Raw genomic sequence first — 22,973 nt, 5'->3', positions numbered from 1 at the left:
AAAGGAAAGATTATATCTTTAAATTCTTAAGGAATCTGGTATATTAGAAATCCTTGCAAGGCAGAAAACATGAAATAAATACTTGTCATATAATCAGATGGTCAACTGAAACTCAAGAACCTGGTTATTCTGTGCATCCTGTAAAATCTAGGATCATAGAGCCAGAGCTGGTAGTGTCCCCTAAAGGTCATCTAGAACATTTTTTTTTTAATAAGCTAGGAAGCTGAAGCCACAAACTAAGTGATTTTGCCCAAGTTCAGTAAGTGTCCTAGTCTGGGGTTTGAGTCCAGGTCTTCCAATTGCAAAGAGAGTATTCTTTATACCATACCATATCAAGTAAGAGAGGGAAGCCATATGTTATTCTGTTATGTATAAACCCTACCTCTCCTTAATCTGCCAATAATTTATTGTGTAGACCCATCAAGAAAGTAATAGATTGTCTTTCCTCTTACTGTTCCATGGCCCCTGGGGTTGTGTATACTTGGATTCTATATCATATGCTATGATAGTTTTTTTTCATTTGTGAAAGAACTAACCCTTAATTAGATTAGCCTCTAGCTCTTAACGTACTAGTATTCCACCATCTAATCTTTAACTTACTGGTATTTCAGCAAGAACCAAATCATGATCATTCTCACATGGGACGTTGTAAACCAAAGCATTGAGAATTCTTAAAGATAGATGAATTTCTCAAGAGAACTTTCTTTTTAAAATTAATTATTTAATTATAAAGATAAAAATTTAATTATAAAGAATTTCTCAATTTCTTTCATATAGGGTGTGGGTGAGTCAGGGATGTTCCTGGGATGTTCTGTGTTCTTTGCTATAAGTGATGCAGTGGCAGCAGCTCGCAAAGAAAGGGGACTGACGGATGACTTTATACTGAACAGCCCAGCTACTCCAGAACGAATTCGAATGGCCTGTGCAGACAAGTTTACAGAGATGGTATGGAACTATCTTTCCCCCTCCTATAATATTACATTTTTTTTCTGTTCCCTATCACAAATAAGAAACTTTTTTGCTACCTATAAACATTTCCTAAAACAAATGGATACATAAGGAAGATATTCTTGATTAAATTTCATAATAACTATTCTCTGCTAGAATGTAGTAGGATAAAATAGAAATTGGGAAAAATCCAGAGCTTCTGCATTTCCTGTCATATTCTAACACCATCTATTTAGAAGAGGCCTGGTTACAATAACATATGATAATAACATGATAATAATAATATTTTCCCAACACTTTAAGGACTGCCAAGTGCTTTCTTTATGTTATTTCATTTGCTCTACACAGAAACCCTTTACAGTAGGTGTTATTATTACTATCATTCCTATTTTATATAGATGGAAAATTGTGACTGAGAAACTTCAAATAATTTACCTAAGTGAAAGTGTCTAAGATTCAAGCTAAAGCTCAACTAGAAAACAAATTATTCAGTGTCAAGATTTTAAGCCCAGCCACACCCACAGTGAAGTAAGAAATGAGAGTAGACTGGTTTTTGTAATTTTAGCTAACACCAGGAGGTTGACCTGTACGTTGCTTGCTCTAGATAAGAACAACAGGGTAAAGCTGATAGAGTATTAATTTTAGCTTAAGAACAGCTGATAATTTTTATGATAATGTTTTATTTTTCCAAATACATGCAAAGATAATTTTTAGTATTCACCTTCGCAAAACCTTGTGTTCCAAATTTTCTTTCTCCTCCCCTCTTCCTCCTCTCCAAGACAGTAAGCAATCTGATATAGGTTAAACTTGTTTAATTCTTCTAAACATTTTCATATTTGTCATACTGAGCAAAAAGGGATCAGATCAAAAGGGAAAAAAGAAATGAGAAGAAAAACAAGCAAACCAACAACAAAAAGATGAAAATACTATGCTTTGATCCATATTCAGTCTCCATAGTTCTCTCTCTGAATGCAGAAGGCATTTTCCATCACAAGTCTTTTGGAATTTCTTTGATTTACCTCATTGTTGAAAAAAATGGCCTACAGTTTTTAATCAATCTCATTCCTATCTATCTTAGAGATTTAAATTCTATTTTCTTCATAAAAGGAATTGATTAATCCAACATTTTTCTCAGTTAAAAAAAAATAAGAATGATTTGGATTTTAAAAGTTTGATAAGAATCATTTGTAATTCCATCTGATCACCTTTGTGCAGGGGAGCTTTCTCATGGTCTATCTGGTCTGTCTTTTTAAATATTATAATATTTAGGGCATCTGCTTATTGATTTATTATGAGGGGAATAGAGGGAAGGAAAAAGCATTTATTAAGTCCCTACTATGTACCAGGCACCATGCTAAGTATCTTACAAATATTACAAATATTTGATCCCAAAACAACACTAGAAAATAAGTGGTGTCATTATCCCCATTTAATAGTTGAAGAAATTGTGGCAAAATAAGTGGCTTTCCCAGGGTCACACAGCTAGTAAGTGTCTAAGGCTAGGTTTAAAGGCTGATCTTCCTGACTCCAGATCCAGTACTCTCAAAATATAAAATTAGCATTTAATCTTTTTATAAATAATCATCCCTTCTTTCGTCCTCATTGTGACCTTCCCTGTCTCATTTCAAAATTTAACTTGGGCTCTCTTTTTTTAAAGATTATATGTGATTACAGTTCCACATGTAGGCCTTATCAAAGAACATCTCTTGTGTCATTTCAATTGTTTTATTATCTTCAGTTACATTAATTTCAGCATGTTAATTATTTATCTCTGCTTTTTTTATTGATGTAGTTCTTTGTTCCTTTTCTACCTTTATTTCCACAATTTATTTTTAGCATCTTTTAATTCTAGTGCACTTATCTTGCTAAGATTCTCTTTCTTATTAATATAGGCATTCAACACTATGAATCACTATTTCCTCAATCTGTTTTTAGCATCTTTTAATACCAGTGCAAATTTCTCTTGCAAAGTTCCTCTTACTAATACAGGCATATAGCACTATTGTTTTGATTACATCCATAGATTTTAAAATATCGAATCATTATCTTTAATATTCTATTATTATATCTATAATTTCCTCTCTCAGGCATTATTTAGTAGATAACTTTTAGTTTCCAAGTGAGTTTACCCCTTTTTACTCATTGTATTTTTATTATTTATCACAATAACTTACTTTAAGGTTTACAAAACATCTTATATTCCTTCATTTCATTAGATATTCTCAGCATCCCTGTGAAGTAGGAGCTATTATTATCCACATTTTACTAATAAGAACACTGGAGCTAAGAAAAGTTGAGTAACTACTACTAATTTTATTGAACTATGACTTGTAAATGTAGTATATAAAAATTCTGCTTTTTTATATTTACATAGATGATCTTTGTGATGCAAGGCCATTGAGAGATTAGGTGCCTTGTCCAGACTCAGTCTGTATGTGTCAGCCTGAAGCTAAAACTCAGCTCTTATAACTTCAAAGTTAACCTTTTGGGGGCAGCTAGATGGTGCAGTGGATAGAGTACCAGACCTGAAGTCAGAAGGATCTGAGTTCAAATCTGGTCTCAAACACTTAACACTTCCTAGCTATGTGACTGTAGGCAAGTCATTTAACCCCAATTGCCGCAGCAAAAAAAAAAAAAAAAGAAAGAAAGAAAGAAAAGAAACAAAGTTAACCTTTTGCCACTACATTAAACTGCCTTAGCTGTAAATCTATTTAAACGCAAGGGTTAAATGTTTTTTGTAAGTTTTTTTCAGTAAATATATTTTTCATGTAAATAACATGTTGTTGGGTTTTAATCCATTCTGTAATTTTTTATTTTATTTAAGATGTTAGTTCAATTAGTATTGCTATATTTTCTTCTATTATTCTGCATTATTGTATTTATCATTATTATTATTAACTAAAACTAAATTCCTATGCATTATACTAACTACATAGATTTTTTTTAATTCTTGCCTTCCTATTTTTCAAAAAAAGTTTCATTTCCTGTTTCTGAAATTGTTGATGAATTAGTCAATATATCCTGATAGTTTTTGCATTTAATTAATTATTGCTTAATCTTGATTTGAAAAGTATGAATCAGATTAAGTACTTATCTTTGGGGCTAGAAGGCCCATCTTCAAAATTCCTTTGATATGCAAATGGTTGTTTGTGAGTTTTTAAAATCTAAATGCTTCACAGAAGACATGTTTTCACATGGCAAGCTAAATTTTGTTGGAGAGATAAATTTAGGTTTGGTGCTAATACATCTTAATATTATATTATATATATCATATATAATATAATATTATATTAGCTTCTTATTTCTCCAGTCATTGCTAATCTTCTTAAGAAATCTACTATAATCCTCATTGATGTCCCTTGATATTTCATTGATGTTTTCATAAAATTTGCTAGATTTATTCCTTGTAGAAGTATTGGAACTTCTTGTTGTTCATACTTCTTTCTCAAAGAAGACCAGTGACATCACAAAGGTGATGTCTTGACGATACTGTATGTAGAACACTTGAATTAAACGTTTAGTTTCCATGTCAGGGTCCTATGAACTCTTTCTATTTATAGATCATTCTGAAAAGTTTTCTTGAATAATTTCTTGGAATAATCTTTCCATATTTGTAGATTACAATGACTTTCCTCACCAGAATCCAATAGCCCTATCTAAATGTTTATGATCAAATAGTTAAAATTTTTTGAGCTCCCTGGGAGATCTCTTATCAGAATTGTTTAGTGAATATGTATCCATCCATAACAAATCATTTAATCCTAATTACCTCTCCAAAAGCAGAGTGCCCTCAGGATGGGACCAAAATGGTTGACAAGGAAAATCCTTTATCTCCCCCAAATTATACAGTAATCAGTATATCGAACATTTTGTCAAAACTCGTTGTCTACTCCCTTTTCCCTTAATCAGCAAGATTCGGTTTTCTAAACTAATATATGGAATAAGGAGCAGACAGGATTGAAGGACAATCATTTAGTCATCTAAATTCACTCCCTCAGAGTTAAACTCAATTCCTTAATCTTCTTCACCCACATATTCAATCTGCAGCCAATCTTGTAATTCCTTTATAACATCTCTCAAGCATTTCCCTTTTCTCTATTCACACAGTCACCATCCTTTAAATCCCAATCACTTCTCTCCTGAACTACTAAAAAAATCTTTTAATTGTTCTCTCTTCCTCAGATCTCTTCTCATTCCAATCCATACACCACAAAGCCAACAAAGTGCTTTTCCCAAAGCATAAATTTAAGAACATTTCTCCCCCACCTCCACCATAAGTCCCTTTCTTCAATAGACTCCAATAGTTCTCTTTTACCTCCAAGTTATGATATAAATTCTTGTTTGGTATTTAAGTCTTTTCACAACTTAACCCCTTACTGTCCTTCCAATATTTAACATAGGAATCTTCTCCATGTATTGCCTGTTTTCTTTCTCCAGCCATCCCTGCTTACTTGTTCTTCCTCACACACCATGCTTCATCTCCCATCTCCAGCCTTGGCTGTCTTTCATGCTTAGAATGCTCGTTCTTCTTATGTCCTACTCTTAAAATCCATGGCTTCTAGAAGAGGTTAAATTCAAATCCCACTTCTTCTAACAGTCCTCGTCTGATCCGTACCTGCTAGTGCCTTTTCCTCTAAGGATGCCGTCTATCTATCTTGTAAGTTGTATTGAGTTTACCTTGGTTCTGGATCTCAATGACTCTGGGGGAGTGAATGAGGCAAGTGACTGAGAACTTTGGTAAGACCTTTACATGTTCTCCACAGGATCCAATAATGTGTCATAAGACTTAGATTGAACAGACAAGAACTATCTGTAAATCAGATGTATATATACAGAGAGAGAGGGGGGTGGGGGAACTCTCTATAAACCAGATACATACATACACACACACACACACACACACACACACACACACACACACTCTTAGTTAATTCACAGTTCGATGTTTTAGGCTGTGTGTGTGTGTGTGTGTGTGTGTGTGTGTGTAAAACACCAAACTGTGAATAAATTAAAAGTTGGTAGGGATGTTCTCAAGACAGATGGAATCCCAATCTTAAAGGATATTACACAGGATAACTGCCCTAGTCTCCCATCTTCTCAATTTGTATTTCAACCAACTTGATACTGCTATTAGGTGAAATATATTCATATTCATATTCAGTATATGAATACTGATAGAGAAGATAAAACTTGTTTCTTTGCTCTAAAAGTATTTAATGAGCACCTATTCTGTAAAATATACTGTGCTAGGTACTAGGGAAGATACGCAAATATGTATATATGTAAAATATGTAAAGTAAGGGGTCAAGTTGTAAAGAGATTTAAATGCCAAACAAGAGTTTAATATCAACTTGGAGGTAAAAGAGTTTATTGAAAAGGAGGACATGGGGTACAGGTGGGAGAGAAATGTTCTTAGATTTATGCTTTGGGGAAGGGATCCTATAATGTAGTAGCAGAAAATATAATATATATATATATAAATAAATACAATATAAATCAAATGTGGCAAGTGCGTAAATATATATATAGTACACTTTCTTGATTCTGACATTATCTCTGGGAGATGATGTCTTAGAAATCTTAGAATTACTTGGATTTGATGACTAGTTAGTTACTATCAGAAAGAACAGCTCAATATTTCTATAATTGAAATGAAAATTACCATATTTTATATGCATTTCCCAGCATTTAAGAGGATAATCTTAAGAAACCCCATCTCAAAAAGCCAATTCATCTTACCCTTGTAGGTGCAGAAGTTAGATGCTAGGTTATTAGAGGTAAAAGGATACTAAAAAATAATCTAGTACAGCCCTTCCATTTAAAAATGAGTGGTTCTATTGATGTTATTGTTACATTGCAATCATTCCCAGATATATTATCTCTCCCCCCGCCCCGCCCCACCTTGATGCATTGAACTCTTCCCTTTTACAAAGAAAAATAGTTAAACACGGTTTCTATAAACCATGCCTGATAGTACATACAACATTCTCTACCCCACCAGAAGGAGGAAGATTTTGTTGTCTGTTCCTTGAGGCCAAAATTAGGCAAACAATTAATAAAGATTCAGCTTCCTTTGAGTATTCCTTGCAATGCTGTAGTCATTGTGTATAAAATTCTTATCTTGCTTATTAGTAGTTCACTCTGCATTTGTTTATGCAAGTCTTTGTATGTTTTTCTCAATTTCTTGTAATCATTTCTTGCTGCACCTTAGGATTCTATTACATTCATCTATCCCAGTTTGTTCAATACTCCATACACAATGAGTGCCCATTTTATTTTCTGTTCTCTGCTACCACAAAAAGTGCTGGTATGGACATTTTTGTATTACAGGGAATAATCATTCCATTTCATAGAAATTCATCTGTTTGAGGACTGGAGAGTGATATCACTTTCCTAAGGCCACAGAGAATCATATGGTCCCTAGATTCTATTATGGATGAGGGGGTTTGATAATAGAACCTTTCCTAAAAGTCTTTCATGCTAAAGCCAACTCTGTCATGTAATAAATGGCATAGCATTCCAAGTCTTTACCAAGTACATACACAAAAGCTTAAGAAAACTCAAAGTTCTTTTTTAAGGAAAAAAATACGGGCTCCTTCTACATACTGTTACCCAACTCTGTGATGAATTCAGTTGGCCATTTGTGTGGGTGAGAAAACAAATCAGGCTCTTAAATTTTATAGGTGAATGATAACTTTGCTTCTTTCACATCTGGAGTATCCCTTATATCAAAGAAAAACAAAATGCTCTTGACAGCATATGCAGAATTCAGCATATCTCCATTGAGAAGTGCTTAATCATCTGTTCTTGGTAACCAAAATTGATTATTACATTTCATCTGAATTCATCTTCCTTTTAATGTTGTCATTTAAATTATTGCATTTCTTATGTCAACAAACATCTATTAAGCATCCATTATATGTTAGACACTGTGCTAAGCACTAATACAAAGAAGCAAAACATAGCCCTTGACTTCCAAAAACATCACAATCAAATAAGGGAGACAAGCAAACAAATATATACAAATGAGTTATATGCAGGATACATTGGAAATAATTGACAGAGGGAAGACACTAGAATTAAAAATACAATTATCCCTTCCACATCCCAAGGATTAAGAGTCCCTGTGATCTGGAAAATTCACATAAAATTTTTTGGTCCTCCCTTCATACCAGATTAAGTCTGAATTTTTTCATTTTCGTTTACAGGATATCTACAGTGTCTTATTTTAAAATTTGGGTTGATATTATATCATGCTATACATATATTTTATGTATTTCTTAATTTCTAAGTTTATTCTGTGACATCTTCTGGCCTTAAACCAACTTCCATTTCAACCAGCTTTCATTTGCAGCCTCCACAAAACTACCAAAAAAATTCTCATTTAATTTCTAATGCTAATCCACAATGAATCAAAACCTCAGTGGGAAAAGTCTCAATGTAGAAGAGTTAACCATAATTGGGAAAAATTTCCTATAAAAAGTGGGATTTCAGTTGAGACTTGAAGGAAGCCAGTAAGAAGAGATGAAGAGGAAGGGTATTACAGGGATGGGGGACAGCCAGAAAAAATGCCCAAAGCTAAAAGATGGAATATCTTATTTAGAGTAATAGTCAGGAGCTTAGTATCATTGGATCAGAGTATATGTTAGGAAGTAAGGTGTAAAAGGACTAGAAAGATAGGAAGGGCTTAAAACAAAGAGCATTTTATACTTGGTCCTGGAGGCTATAAGAAGACACTAGAGTTTATGGAATAAGGGAATGATATTGTCCATCTGCTTTAGGAAACATCTTTGATGGCTGAATGAAAGATGGATTAGAACAGGGAGAGACTAAGGACAAGCAGATCCACCATCAGGCTACTGAAATAGCCCAGGTGTGAGGGGATAAATATCTCTACCTGAATGGGACACATTTGAGAGATGTTGCAAAGGTGAAATCAATAGCTTTTGGAAGCCTTTATCTGACAAATGGATGCCAATAAAAACTAGAGAAAAGAGAGCCTTTGACGAACATCAAAGGTTGCAAAGAGGTTGAGGAGAATGAGGATTGAGAAAAGGTCATTGGATTTGTTCGCTAAGAGATTATTAGTAACTTTGGATAGAGTATTTTCAGTGAAATGATAAATTCAGAAGCCAGATTATAAAGGATTAAGAAGAGACAGAGAAGAGAGAAAATGAAGGCATCTATTGTAAAAAGTGTCTTGAAGGAATTTAATTACAAAGGGCAGCAGAGAAGACAGGATGATAGCAAGAAAAGATGGATGAAGTAAGGGTTTTTACAGAATTGGGAGAGAGAGACAGGAACATGTTTGTAAGCATGATGGGGAGAAGGAGCCAGATGGGGAGAAATTGAAAATAAGTAAAATTGCAGGAATGATAGAGAAATTTGTTAAAGGATAAGGGATGAAAGAGGAGTACTTGAGCAGGTAGAGAGATTAGGCACTTCATCGTGTGAAACAGAAGTGAAGGAGAGAATGGTAGAAGGCATATGAATGATGTGAATTAAGAAAGAGGGGAAAAGAAGAAGAAAAGAGGGCAAATGGCTTCCACATGGGGCAAATCTCTTATCTGAGAGAGGAGGGGGAAGAAAAGCCATGAGAAATGTGAAGAGGGATGAAAAGATTTGGAAGAGCTGTGAAGAGTACGACAGTGAATCGATCAGAGGTATAGTAGTATTACCTATTAGCAGTGAGATTGTGTAACATAAATTTGTGGTGGACTCAGTCAGAATAGTTACATGATTTTCTTCACTTTTGTTCAGCAATACATGTATAGGAGCAAAGGCAGCAAATGGTGGGATTGATCCAAGACTGAGCTTAGTAGGGTACAATTGGTGAAATGATAAGGAGAGACTAGGGATTTAAGAGAACACTACAGAATTAAATTCATTCAGCAAGGGGTCAAGATAGGGGGAAATGAAAAGAGTGGTTAGTGCAGGGGAAATGTCCTGGGGGAGAATTGAAGTATCAAGAAACTGGAGATCATAGTATAAAGAGTAAGTTTTGTAAGGAAAGGCAGAGGAAAAGGTGAGAAGTCAATTAATTATGGTCAATTAAGGAGATTTTGGAATTTAAAAGGAGATGATACATTTTGTAAATGATGGCAGTTTCAAGGGTTTGAGCATTTTTGTGTGTAGTTATAATAGGATAGAGGTTTAAGCCATCTGAATTGAAGAAATTGAGGAACTGAGTGCTATAGTGTTTGAAAGAGATTTTATCAGAACCATCATCATGTTTACCATAAACATTTACCATGTTCTTTGAATTCCTCATATTTGTCATTTCATATGATGCAATACTGCATTATGTTTTCATGTTATATATTTACCCTTATAAGGGATTGATACCAGAAATGTGTTCCATAATTTTTATAGAACTTGAGGACTTGGTTAGACTACTTGAAAGGGTTTGGTTTATTGTTATTGTGTAACTTACTTTAAAAAAATAAAGAAATATTAAAAGAAGGATAGAACTACTCATTGATCAGAATGGATGAGCTGGTGAAAACTCAACATAGGGAAAGAACAAGACTTATTACTCACCTCTACTTCTGTCTTGGAAAGGAGAAAAATGGTTTATAAGGGAGCTGAAACTCAAAATAAATAAGGAAATAAGAAGAAAACATGTGATCCAGGTGATTTACATCCTTGTATATTAAGAAAATACTAGAGATGTAATGATTATTCAGCCAGTATTAGTAAATTTTGAATAATCATGGGTTGTGAGAAAGGTGTTGCAGAATGAGAGAAGGACAAATTTCTTCCAAAAAAAAAGGAAAGAGAAAGCAGTCTGGAAATTATAGGCTTTAAAGGCTGATTCAATTACTGGCAAGATTCTTTAATATATTACTAAAGGAATAGCTAGTGAATATCTGAAAAGAAAGTAGTAAGGCACAAAGAACCAGGATATTTCATGAAGAACTTTGTCATTCCAAGTTAACCTAATTTCCTTTATATAGAGAACACACTAGTGTGTCAAGAAAGTATTATAGAGTTCACCTAGATTTTAGCAAACCATTTAACAAAGTCTGTCATCCTATTCTTGTGAAAAAAACAGAGATGTGGGTCAGATAAAATAGATGGATTTCCAACTGGTTGAATGACTTGACTTAATTAGTAGACATTAATGGTTCAACAATGGAATATATCTAGTATAATGCCTCTGGGGTTTTGACTTGGCTCTAAGTTGTTCAACATTGTTATCCATGATTTTTGATAAAGCATAAATGGCTTGTTTATCAAATTTTCAGAAGACACAAAACTGAGAAATAGCTAAATAATTTGAATAGCAGAATCATTACCCAAAAAGATTGTAGGCTAGATATTACATTATATCTAATAAGATGACAATTAATATGGATAAATAGGCAATATAGAGTAGTAGAGTACAGACCCTTAAAAGTCAGAAAAACAAGATTCAAATTGCAGACTTGTGTGCAGACCCACACATACAAATTGTATGACAATGGGAAAGTCACTTAATGCTCAGGGGTCCAAGTAACTTTAAAATTATAAATTATAGACTTTTCTAATCAACAATGGAAAAAGAAATTTCTACATCAACCATTTTCTGCACTGATGACATCAGTGACATAATAATTACATAATGGCATAATAAAATGTAAAGTCGTTTACTTGGGTTTAAAAAAAAATCAATTTTACCAGTACAAGATAAGGAAGGCAATACTGGTCAAGAGTTTATCTTCATAGATTGCAAGCTCATTAGGAATCAATACTGTGATAAAAAAAAGAAGATAAGGCAATCTTAAACTACACAAAAAGAGGATATAGTATCGAAGAATTAGGGAAGTGATTGTTCTGGTAGAGAGTACTTTAATCAGACTATATCTTCAGCATTATGTTCAATTCTAGATGTCACCTTTTATGGAGGCCATTACTGTCCAGAGTAGGTGAAGAACATGATGGGCTGTAAGAGAATCCATTAAAGAAAACTGGGATGTTTATCCTGAAGAATAGACTTAGAGGACACATCAAAACTGTGTCTTAGTATTTAAAGATGCCACTTGGAAGGATTAAATTTGCTACAAATTTATTTTTCTTGGCTCCTCATGGCAGATTTAGAAACAATGAGTAGAAGTAACAGAGACATAATTTTGGTTCAATGTAAGAAAAAACTGTCTAGTTATTAGAACTATTCAAAAGTAAAATGGGCTGCCTCAGGAGGTCATGGGCTCTCCTTTTATTAAAAGTCTTTTCATCAAATCTGAGGGATCCCTTCGAGGAGAGCTACAAGCACAGTCTTTATTCCAATAAAAATTAGATGAGCTCTGAGGTCTCTTCCAACTGTAAGACTATGATTCATTAATAATGTGCACTATTAGTCAGAATTCTTTATATAAGGATGTATGTAACAGATAATAAGTTCACACTTAAACAGTGCTTTGGGGCTTGCAAAGTAATCTTAGATAACCCTTAGATACAGGTAAAGAAACTACTTACTACTATCATCATTTTCTAAAATTATCACCATTTTATAGAAGAAAATGAGCTTCAGAAAATTAAATAACCAGTCCAGGGCCATACAGCGAGTAAATGTCAAAGCTGATTTACTACTCAAATAAGGGAGAAAAAAAAAAGTCTTTAGTGACAAATTTGTTTACTTTCTTTTGTTAGACAAAAGAACTGTGGTATCTCATTGTTTCCCTTTTTGCCTTAGCTGCCAGGAAACTTAGAACTACCTTAAATGACCAACTATAGAAATTAACTCATCTCAGATGATTCCTGGCAAAATCCATTCCTTTCTTCCTTTTAATGGGCCTTTATTCTGGTTTTATTCTTAACAAATATTGCTTACTTGTGTGTTTCCTCAAATCCTTTTGTGAGTAGGTAGAAGAATAAACCCAAAATAAACATATCGGCAAAGAGAATCTTATTTTCCAGAATTAAAAAATCCACTTCTGTGGTGTGCATTAAGATTTTAGTGAGGTTTTATCTGTCCTGTATCCCAGGAGCTGGGTCAGTGGCTTTGCAAGAACTATAACGGCTCCAATTCATGTAAACTACTACCTGTTGGAAACTGTACCTAGATAATGACTTCATAGTACAAACTGCTAGGCTTTATAGCCTCAAAGATTTTAGAATTTAGACTGGAAAGGACTTCAGAAGTCATTTAGTTTTACTTTAATTATTTAATAGATTAGGAAACAGGTTGAAGGGAAAAGGGATTTGCCTAATGGGACATGGATAGAAAGTAATAGATCAGTATTTGAACTGAATTCCCAATTACAAATTCAGCATTTTCCTCATGCACTCCAATAATTTCCCATTGATGTGAATAACCAAACAAAGTTAGCATTCTTTCCCATTAAATTGCTTTCTCAACAAAAGTAAGACTCTATTAAAAGAGCTATACATAATTTATAAACATAAGAAGGCATGTGGTCAGTGGCTCCAAGTATGATTCTAAAGAGATTTGCTTAGTAGTAATTTTAAGTAATTTTAAGCAGTTCTAATTTTTTTTAAGAAAATTTAAGTACCTCTAGCTTGATCCCATTTTACTTCCATGGATTAGTTTCACCCTTCTACACACACATGCATATATATATAAAATTATTCTATATTTATTTCTATTTATCAGTTTTTTCTCTGGATGAAGATAGCATCTTCCTTCATATGTCTTTTGTAATTAGTTTGAGGATTTATTAGTCAAAATGACTTACTCAAAGTTCTTAAAACAGTAATGCTGTTGTTATATACAATGTTTTCTTGGTTCTGCTTATTTCATTTTTGATTATTCTATACAAGTCTATCCATGTTTTTTCCCCTAAAATCAATAAGCTCATCATTTCTTATAGCATAGTAGTATTCCATCGTGATCATATGCCATAATTTGTTTAGTCATTTCCCTGGCATCCCTGAAAATTCCAGTTCTTTGCCATCATAAAGAGAGCTGCTATAAATATTTTAGAACACATGGATTATTTTTCTTTTTTCCTAATCATCTTTTTTTTTATTTAATGATAACTTTATATTGACAGAATCCATGCCAGGGTAATTTTTTACAATATTATCCCTTGCACTCGCTTCTGTTTCGATTTTTCCCCTCCCTCCCTCCACCCCCCTCCCCTAGATGGCTAGCAGTCTATATATGTTAGATATGTTGCAGTATATCCTAGATATAATATATGTTTGCAGAACCGAACAGTTCTCTTGTTGCACAAGGAGAATTGGATTCAGAAGGTAAAAATAACTTGGGAAGAAAATCAAAAATGCAAATAGTTCATGTTCGTTTCCCAGTGTTCTTTCTTTGGGTGTAGCTGTTTCTGTCCATCATTTATCCATTGAAACTCAGTTAGGTCTCTTTGTCAAAGAAATCCACTTCCATCAGAATACATCCTCATACAACATCCTCATACAATATCGTTGTCAAAGTGTATAATGATCTCCTGGTTCAGCTCATCTCACTTAGCATCAGTTCATGTAGGTCTCTCCAAGCCTCTCTGTATTCTTCCTAATCATCTTTGGAATATATCTAGTAGTGATATGGCTGGGTCAAACTATACAGGTAGTTTAATATCTCTTTGAGCATAATTCCAGATTGCTTCCCCCAATGGTTAGATCAGTTAACAATTCTACCAACAGTGAATTAACACTCTAATTTTTCCACATCCCCTCCAACATGTGTTGCTTTCTCTTTCAATCATTTTAGCCAATCTGATAAGTATAAAATGATACCTCAAAGTTGTTTTCATTTGCTTTTCCTTAATGATTTAAAGTATTTTTCCAAATGACTATGAATTTTGATTTCTTCTTTGGAAAACTGGCTGTTCATATCCTTTGAGCACTTATCAAGGGGGAAATGATTTGCATTCTTATAGGTACAACAAAGTTTTTTATGTATTTGAGATAGGAGACCTTTATCTGACAAAATGTTTATAAAATTTTCCCCAATTTTCTACTTTCCTTCTGATCTTAGTTACATTGGTTTTATTTACACAAAACCTTTTTAATTTAATATAATCAAAATTATCCATTTTATATCATGATCTTCATCTCTTGTTTATTGACATTTTACTTGTAATGAACTTAACACAGATCCTGGCACATAGTAAGCACTTAATAAATGCTTGTTCCTCTCCCCTCTCATGAATGGAAACTTCACCTGATAAATTAGTTTTACCCTGATCAGGTCTTTACATTCTCCTCTGACTCCCTCCAATTCTCCCTGATCTGGTCTTGACTATCTATTTCCATCAAAAGATTTAAACAGAATACAACTTTCTAACTTATTTTTAGCCTTTTATTGGAGTTTTTTAAATTTAATTACATCAACCAATCAACAAATTGTCAGGCACTAAATTTATGCAATCATTGCTCTCACTATGGCCAATCACAACTTCAAGGCAACTCAATACTCCAAATCCACATTTTCTCTCCCTGATTCTATATTTGTAGATTCAAAACCATTGGGGAATGATAGCAGAATGAAGAGTTTTCCATCCCTTATTTGTCTCTTACTTCTATCTGTAGGAAGGGTCCTGCAAAAGTGATCAGAAAACTTGAGTAGATCCCATTTCAAGCCCATCAACCAAATTAAATACATGCTGCACATGGCACTAAAGTTTGTCATGACACTTAAGTCTAGCTTGCCTGCTCCATAGCCAAATTCTATAACTATCCAAGCAGAGCTTAATCAGCATTGTCAGCAGCCCACAGACTTAAACTTCTCTTGGCTGTGAGAAATGTCTTGTCAGCCCCAAAAGATGGCTTACAGGCTGTCCTAGAACCGCCACATGTCAGGGCCATATATTTTTCTTCCCACACAATCTGATGAAATCTGACCACAGCAGTTTATGAGTGATGATGCAATAAGCCAAACCAGAATATATGGACCATATGATATGCACTATGATCTTGGATCCTCAGGATACATGAGTCACAGTAGATACTTAAGAGAAAACCAAGAATAATATTTTAACATGTTTGGACAATCTCTGGATTCAGATACATAATTAGGATATATAATTAAATGTGGGTGTTTGGCTTATTAGTCCTAGTACTATTTTTTTTTAAGTCTTCACATTACAAGGGAATGAAAATTTAAATTATGGCCCATGGGAGCTCTAATCAAAACATGCAAAGAAATACTAATCCTAATTTATAATCTCAAAAATGTTGAACTCTACTACAGATTCCAGACTTGACTTAAGCTTTTCACAGATCTTTTCCCTGTAAATGAGTCTTATATAACTAGTTGGTATGTTAAATTTATAAAGGATCCTTGTTTTATATATATGTGCATGATATATACAGAATAATCTCAGAAAGAAGATGTACTAGGTAAGAGAGTCAGGGATTGGATAAAAAAAAAAAAAAAAGACCTCCTACCAATGGTTTTGTGATGGAGAAAGCCATCTGCACCCAAAGAAAGGTCTGTGGGAACTAAGTGTGGATCACAATGCAGTATTTTCACTTTTTTATTATTTGTTTGCATTTTGTTTTCTTTCTCATTTTTTTCCTTTTTTGATCAGATTTTTCTTGTGCAGCATGATATTTGTAGAAATATGTATAGAAGAATTGTATATGTTTAACATATATTGGATTACTTGCAATCTAGGAGAGAGGGCTGGCAGTTAGGGAAACACAAGGTTTTGCAGAGATGAAGTTTGAAAATTATCCATGCATATGTTCTGATTAATTTTTTTAATTTTAAATAATATAACAATGAAAAAAGAAAAGAAAAGAAGACTTCCTAGAGAAGGTAGAATTTGAGCTTTCTTTTTTAAAATAAGTTTTGTTTTATTAACAGAAATCTATTTTCTTTCCCTCCCACCCCTATTCCTTGCAACAAATAGGCATAGTCAAGCAAAACAAATTTTCTCATTGTATTCAAAACATGTTTTTTTTATTTTGTACCTTGAATCTATTGCCCCTCTGTCAGGAGTTGACTAGGAGGTTTCATCACAGATCTTCTGGAAGCTTATTATTCACTGAACAATTTTTAGAGCTTGTGTAGTATATTGTTGTGGTGTAAATTGTTCTCCCGGTTTTATTCATTCCATTCTTCATCAGTTTATATGTTTTTGAAATTGTTCATTTTTAGAATACTGATGTTGATAGTATAAATTATTCTTTCACTTTCCCCTGTATGTTAGTCCATATAAATCTTTCCATGGCTCTTTTCTATGTTTGTGATGAGTGGGACAGGAGTTAATTAGGGAGATATATTAGGATTGCCTAGCAACAGTAAGGGCCCAGTAGAAGTAATGTGACATAAATTTGTAGTAGATCTAGTCAACATGATTCCTTTATTTTCTCTATCAATGAGCTGGATTTGTATGTGTACAGGAGTGACAGCAGCAGATGTTGGCAGTGATATAATATTAAGGCTTAGTAGGGTAAAATTAGAAACAGGATAAGAGGGCAAAGTATCCAAGAGAAGAAAACATGGTGAACTAGTTTACTACACAGTCAATATAGGGAATGAAGAAGGGTGGTTAGGGTGATGACCTAAAAAAGAACTGAGAGGTTACAGGATTGGAAATCATGATAAAGAACAGGGGTTAGAGTTGCAAAGGCAGAAGAAGGGGTGGAATGTCAATAGATCGTCAGATAAGCAAATTTCAGAGTTCATCAACATGCAAGTAGAGTATTGTGGGTGATGGAGAAATCAAGATATAACTATCTCTGTGTGTGGCCAAAGTGGATAGGACATGTGAAAAGTAGGACATGGGAAATCAATAAATTGAAAAACTGAGGTCAGAGGGCCTGAGAGAGCATTGATAGATATGTTGAAGTCTCCTCCTATGAGGGCAGGAGTTGGGAAGAAGAGAAAGACAAGAGCCAGACACTGAATTTATTAAGGAAAGTCCTTAGTCCTGCCCTGGGAAGACAATAGACAATAGCTATGAAGATTCTGATTAGGTGATAGACATGTATCTCAAAAAGGGAAACCTACCAGGGATAGTGGTCGGAAGGAAAACTTGGAGGCAAAGAGTAGTTATTCCAGTTCCCTCATCTTCCCCAGAGGAATGAACAATAGTACAACCATTGCTAGAAAAGGCAGCCAGGGAGGATGTGTGATCAGGAGAGAAACCGGTCTCATTGAGGTTCAATAGAGATGAAAGAAATGGGAAAGGAAAAAAATGGGAAAGGAAAAGATTTAAGATGAAAGCTATAAGGTCCAGGCTAATTCTCCAGAGAGCCTCAGGATCAGTCAGAGTCTGGATCAATCAAAGTCCTTGATCTTTAGGAGGAGAAATGAAGGAGGCAGGCAAACTGGCATGAGGCTAGCCAAAGATGAATCCTGGCTTCTGGAGTCTGGAGTCTCCAGCCTCTCTCCTCCTTATCCTGCAGCCAATTGATTCTTACCTTTCTCCCTCAGCCCTCCAGTCCTTGCCTACAATTACCTCACCACCACACACTCAGCAAACACCAATCCTGAGGAGAGCCATCACATTACCATATCATCTAAGTATATGCTAATAGAGCCATTATCTCACAGCAAATAGGTAATTAGCCTTAAGTGTTCTGCTGTCTGATTCAAGTACACCTTTTCAGAGGTTCAGCCCTCTACAGAAAGCAAGTTTGTTGTGTATGGCAGAACTTCTTGAATTTTTTTTCCACTCACAATGCCTTTTTGCCCAAGAAGTTTTTATGTGACCTTAAGGATACAGGTATATAAAAGATATATAAATCAAACATTTACTAATTAAAAATGATAATTTCATGACCCCTATATTTAGTTTTTTAAAAAATCCTATTTAGAGTCAAAAACTACAATTTAAGAAGCTAGGGTCTATGAAGCAGATATTCCAGAAAACACAATGCAAGAGGTAGATAGCTTTAGAGTTAAATGAGGTGGGGGGGGGGGGAGTGGGTTGGGGCTTGCTAGGGCTACTATGGCTACTATGAAGGGAAATGGGAATAAAGGCTCAGGCAGTGGAGTTTAAGGAGTTTAGAATCACTGGAATAAAGAGGGTATAAATAAAGGAGAATTTTCTGATAGATAATGTCATTGAGTACTTGACCCTTTTATAGATATCTATATCTCCATATCTTCTCTGCACATACCATGACTTGGAGGAGCTAAAAAAAAAATTTACATATTTATATTTAATTAATAAAAAAAAAAAAAAGTCCTCTAAACTTCCTGGAATAGTGTGACCTCGTTTTTACCCTTGATCCATAGTTGTACGTACTTCTTGCATCCTCTGGAAAGGGTGTGTCAATAGACTATTGTTCCATTCACTATTCCTTTGACTTCTTAGACCAAAACACCCTTCCCTAGATGATTTTTGTTATTGTTAAGTCTTCATCAAGATAATGAAGTGATTCACCATTTCCTTCTCCACTGCATTTTACAAATGAGAAAACTGAGGAAACAGTGGTAAATGATTTGCCCAGGGTCACACAGCTAGTAAGTATTTGAGGCCAGATTTCAATTCATGAAGATGAGTCTTCCTAATTCCAAGACAGGCATGCTATACACTGTATCATTCACCCCACCATTTCTTACCTATCAGAAATGTAAGCTCAAGAAATATAATGGTAGATCAGAGATACATGACACAATAATCAATTACTATAATAATCTAGTATTTGATAAATCCACAAACTCCAGCTGCTGGAATAAGAACTCAGTATTTGGCAAAAATTTCTGGGAAAACTGGAAAATAATATGTCAGAAACTCGGCATAGACCTACATCTCACATCCCATATCAAAATAAGGTCAAAATGGATGCATGATTTGAGCATAAAGGATGATAACCATAAACAAATTAGGAGACCAAGAGATAGCTTACCTATCAGATTTCTGCAAAAAGGAGGAATTTATGACTAAGGAAGAACTAGAGAGCATTATGAAAAGCAAAATGGACAACTTTGATTACATTAAATTAAAAAGGTTTTGCAGAAAAAAAATCAACAGAAACAAGATTAAAAGGGAAGTATAAAGCTGGGGGAAAAAATCTTTATAGTCAGTACTTCTAATAAAGGTCTCATATTTAAAATATATAAAGTATTGTGTCAAATTTATAAGAATACAAGTCATTCCCCAATTGATAAATGATCAAAGAATATGAACAATTTTCAGATGACAAAATTAAAGCCATCTATAGTTCACATAAGAAAATGCCCTAAATCACTATTGATTAGAGAAATGCAAATTAAAACAACTCTGAAGTACCATCTCATACCTCTTAGATTGACTAAAGATGACAGGAAAAGATAATGATAAATGTTAAAGGTGATGTGGGAAAACTGGGACACTAATGCATTGTTGGTGGAGAGCTATAATGTTCTGGCTAGCTTTCTGGAGGGCCTTCAGACCAGGTTTGGTCCCAGCAGAATAATCACCATGAGAATAGTCAGGAATAAAGTCCAAAGTCTTTATTATCTCCTTCACAATCTGTCTCCTTTGCTGGGGAAGGGCTAGCTTTCTGGGGGACTTTGGTCTTAATGGAGAAGTGAAGGAGGACAGGCCAGCCACCACAAGGATCTCTGTCTTCAATTCTCTTCAAGTCCTTCAGCCTCCAATACTCTGTCTTCTTTATCTCTAGGTCTGTCTCTCTCTAGATCTGACTCTGATCTCTTAAATACTCTAGTATAATTAAATCCATTCATCATACTGAGTATAAGCCCATCATTATATCACTAGGGAACCATTATTTGTTGTAAGATTAAATCAATCATGTTGAACTAGAGAACTATTAATCACCATGCTAAACTAGATAACCATTGTCTTACCAATTCCACTGAGTTAAGACTTTGTTGTAAGAATCCTTGCCTCAAGTATATTTCTCCCCATTATAGTTCTGATCCATTATAGAGAGCCATTTGAAACTATGCCCCAGGAGTGATAAAATTATACATACCCTTTGATCCAGCAGTACTACTACTAGGTCTGCATCCCAAGGAAATCATAAAGGAGGGAAAACTGATGAAGTTTGTATCCCCTCAATTCCCAATGGTAATGAGGTTAGTGGCTATAAGAGTTGTTAAAATCCCCTTTCGATGGGCTGCAGGTTTAAAGTGAAAGAATTCACTTATTCCCAAATTATTAATTCCAAAAATGAAAGTTTATTGTTGGATAGAAACTAGTTTGCTAAGAGATTGACTTCTATAGTGGCAGAGTTCTATTGGGAAATGGAATTTTACACTGAGAGAACCAGCAGGCAGGGTCCTAGCAAATTGCTTGGGCCTTTTTGCAAGGAGTAAGTTTAAGGGAACCTGTTATATAGGTATCTTGGTGGGGGGCTGGGACAGCCTGAACTGGTCAGACCAGGATTTCTCAATTGAATGAGAATTTAGAATTTCAAAAAAATCAATGGGACTTGATTTGCCTTTGAATAGTGTTGCTTCTCTCACCCAAGGAAGATAGGCCCTCTCTCTAGACTCCTTGGAGCCTAGGAGATCCTGATCTCTTAGATCAAAAAGGGAACACAATTTAATTTTAAAGGGAACACAGTTTAGTGATAATCTTAAAGGGACAACAGCTTCAGTAAAGGGAACAGTTTTCCTCCCCCTTCAAAATAACCCACATGTGCAAAAATGTTTGTAGCAGCTCTTTTTGTGGTAGCAAAGAATTGGAAAATTAGTAGATGTCCATCTATTGGGGAATAGCTGAATATGTTATGGTACATGAAAATATTGGGATATTTCTGTTCTATAAAAAATGATGAACAAGCTGATTTTAGAAAGGCCTGGAAAGACTTACATGAATTGATGCTGAGCAAAACAAATAGAATTAGGAATACATTGCACACAGTAACATCAAGAATGTACAATGATCAACTATTAAAAGACTTGGTTCTTCTCAGCAGTTCAATGATCCAAGACAATCCCAATAGACTATGGATGGAAAATGCCATCTACATCCAGGGAAAGAACTATGGAGACTGGACGTAAATCAGTACATGCTATGTTCACTTTTTTTTTCTGTTTTTTTTTCTCTTCCATAGTTTTTCCTTTTTGCTCTGATTTTTCTCTCCCAACATGATTGATAAAGCAATATGTATCAAAAAATAAATTTAAAAAAAGAAATGTAAGTTCCTTGAAAGCAGGAACTGTCTTAGTTTTATATCTTTAATCTCAGAACTTAACATAGTACTTGACACTTAATAAGTACATAATTCTTTTTTATCCAATCAAGGAATCAATCAGCATTTCAATATCTAGTACTGCCAGACTCTGCTAAGTGCTAGGGATATGTGAGAAGACTACAGATAGTCCCTTGACTTCAGAGACTTCACAATCTAATAGAAGAGACAACATACAAACAAATATATACAAATAAGCTATATACAGGATAAATTTAAAAAAAAATTAACAAAAGGAAAGCATTAGAATTAAGAGGGATTGGAAAAGGGAATGGCCTCAGTCCCTGAACTTCATTAAGTTGCTAAGGCTCTCTTGTTTTACCTTCAACAACAGCATCATCCAATCAGCCCTCAGTAACTTCCTTCAACTACTTTAATTGTTAAGTTCAATTGTATCTGTGAGAAATAAACTCAGAAAATCTGTTTTATTACACATCTGCAGAAGTGGATGTGTCCTATTACAGAATAATTCTTTTGACGCCAATTGGGATTTTCTTGGCAAAGATGCTAGAGACTGGTTTGCCATTTTTCTTCTCCAGTTCATTTTACAAATGAGGCAAATTTAAGTGACTTGCTCAGGATTTCAGCTAGTAAGAATCTGATATTTGAAGTAAAGTCTGCGTAATTATAATCCCAGAATTCTATCCACTATTACTCTTACTCTCCATTAAGGCATTAAGGTGAATGGAAGGGTTATTTGATTCCAGGATTGGCAAGCTTTTCCAGTATCTTTGCCAAGAAATCCCCAAAGGGGGTCATGAAGAGCTAAACAGGACTGAAATGACTGAATAACAACAAAAAGTGGTTCCTCACAGTTGGTTCTTCACCAGACTTGACTTGAAGGAATATCAATGCTCTTTACTTCAGTGTCAAGGATAAGGACAGGAGATAAGGTAAAAAAGGACAACATGATCCAGGGTTTCCATTCTCCAAATGGCAAAATAAGGGATATAGGCAGCAACAAGGAT

General features: G+C 34.4%; 1 protein-coding gene across 1 annotated transcript in view; it reads left to right on the top strand.

Annotated features, from left to right (window-relative positions):
• The window catches only part of LOC127557040 (aldehyde oxidase 2-like), a 111,609-nt gene that overhangs the window by 87,206 nt on the left and 1,430 nt on the right, over positions 1–22,973 (top strand). The window contains 1 exon segment of the mRNA XM_051990523.1: positions 778–945. Coding sequence (XP_051846483.1) covers positions 778–945 — 168 coding nt within the window.

Source organism: Antechinus flavipes, chromosome 3, assembly GCF_016432865.1.
Source record: "Antechinus flavipes isolate AdamAnt ecotype Samford, QLD, Australia chromosome 3, AdamAnt_v2, whole genome shotgun sequence".
Lineage (NCBI taxonomy): Eukaryota > Metazoa > Chordata > Mammalia > Dasyuromorphia > Dasyuridae > Antechinus > Antechinus flavipes.
This window is presented reverse-complemented; position numbering and strand designations above follow the sequence as displayed.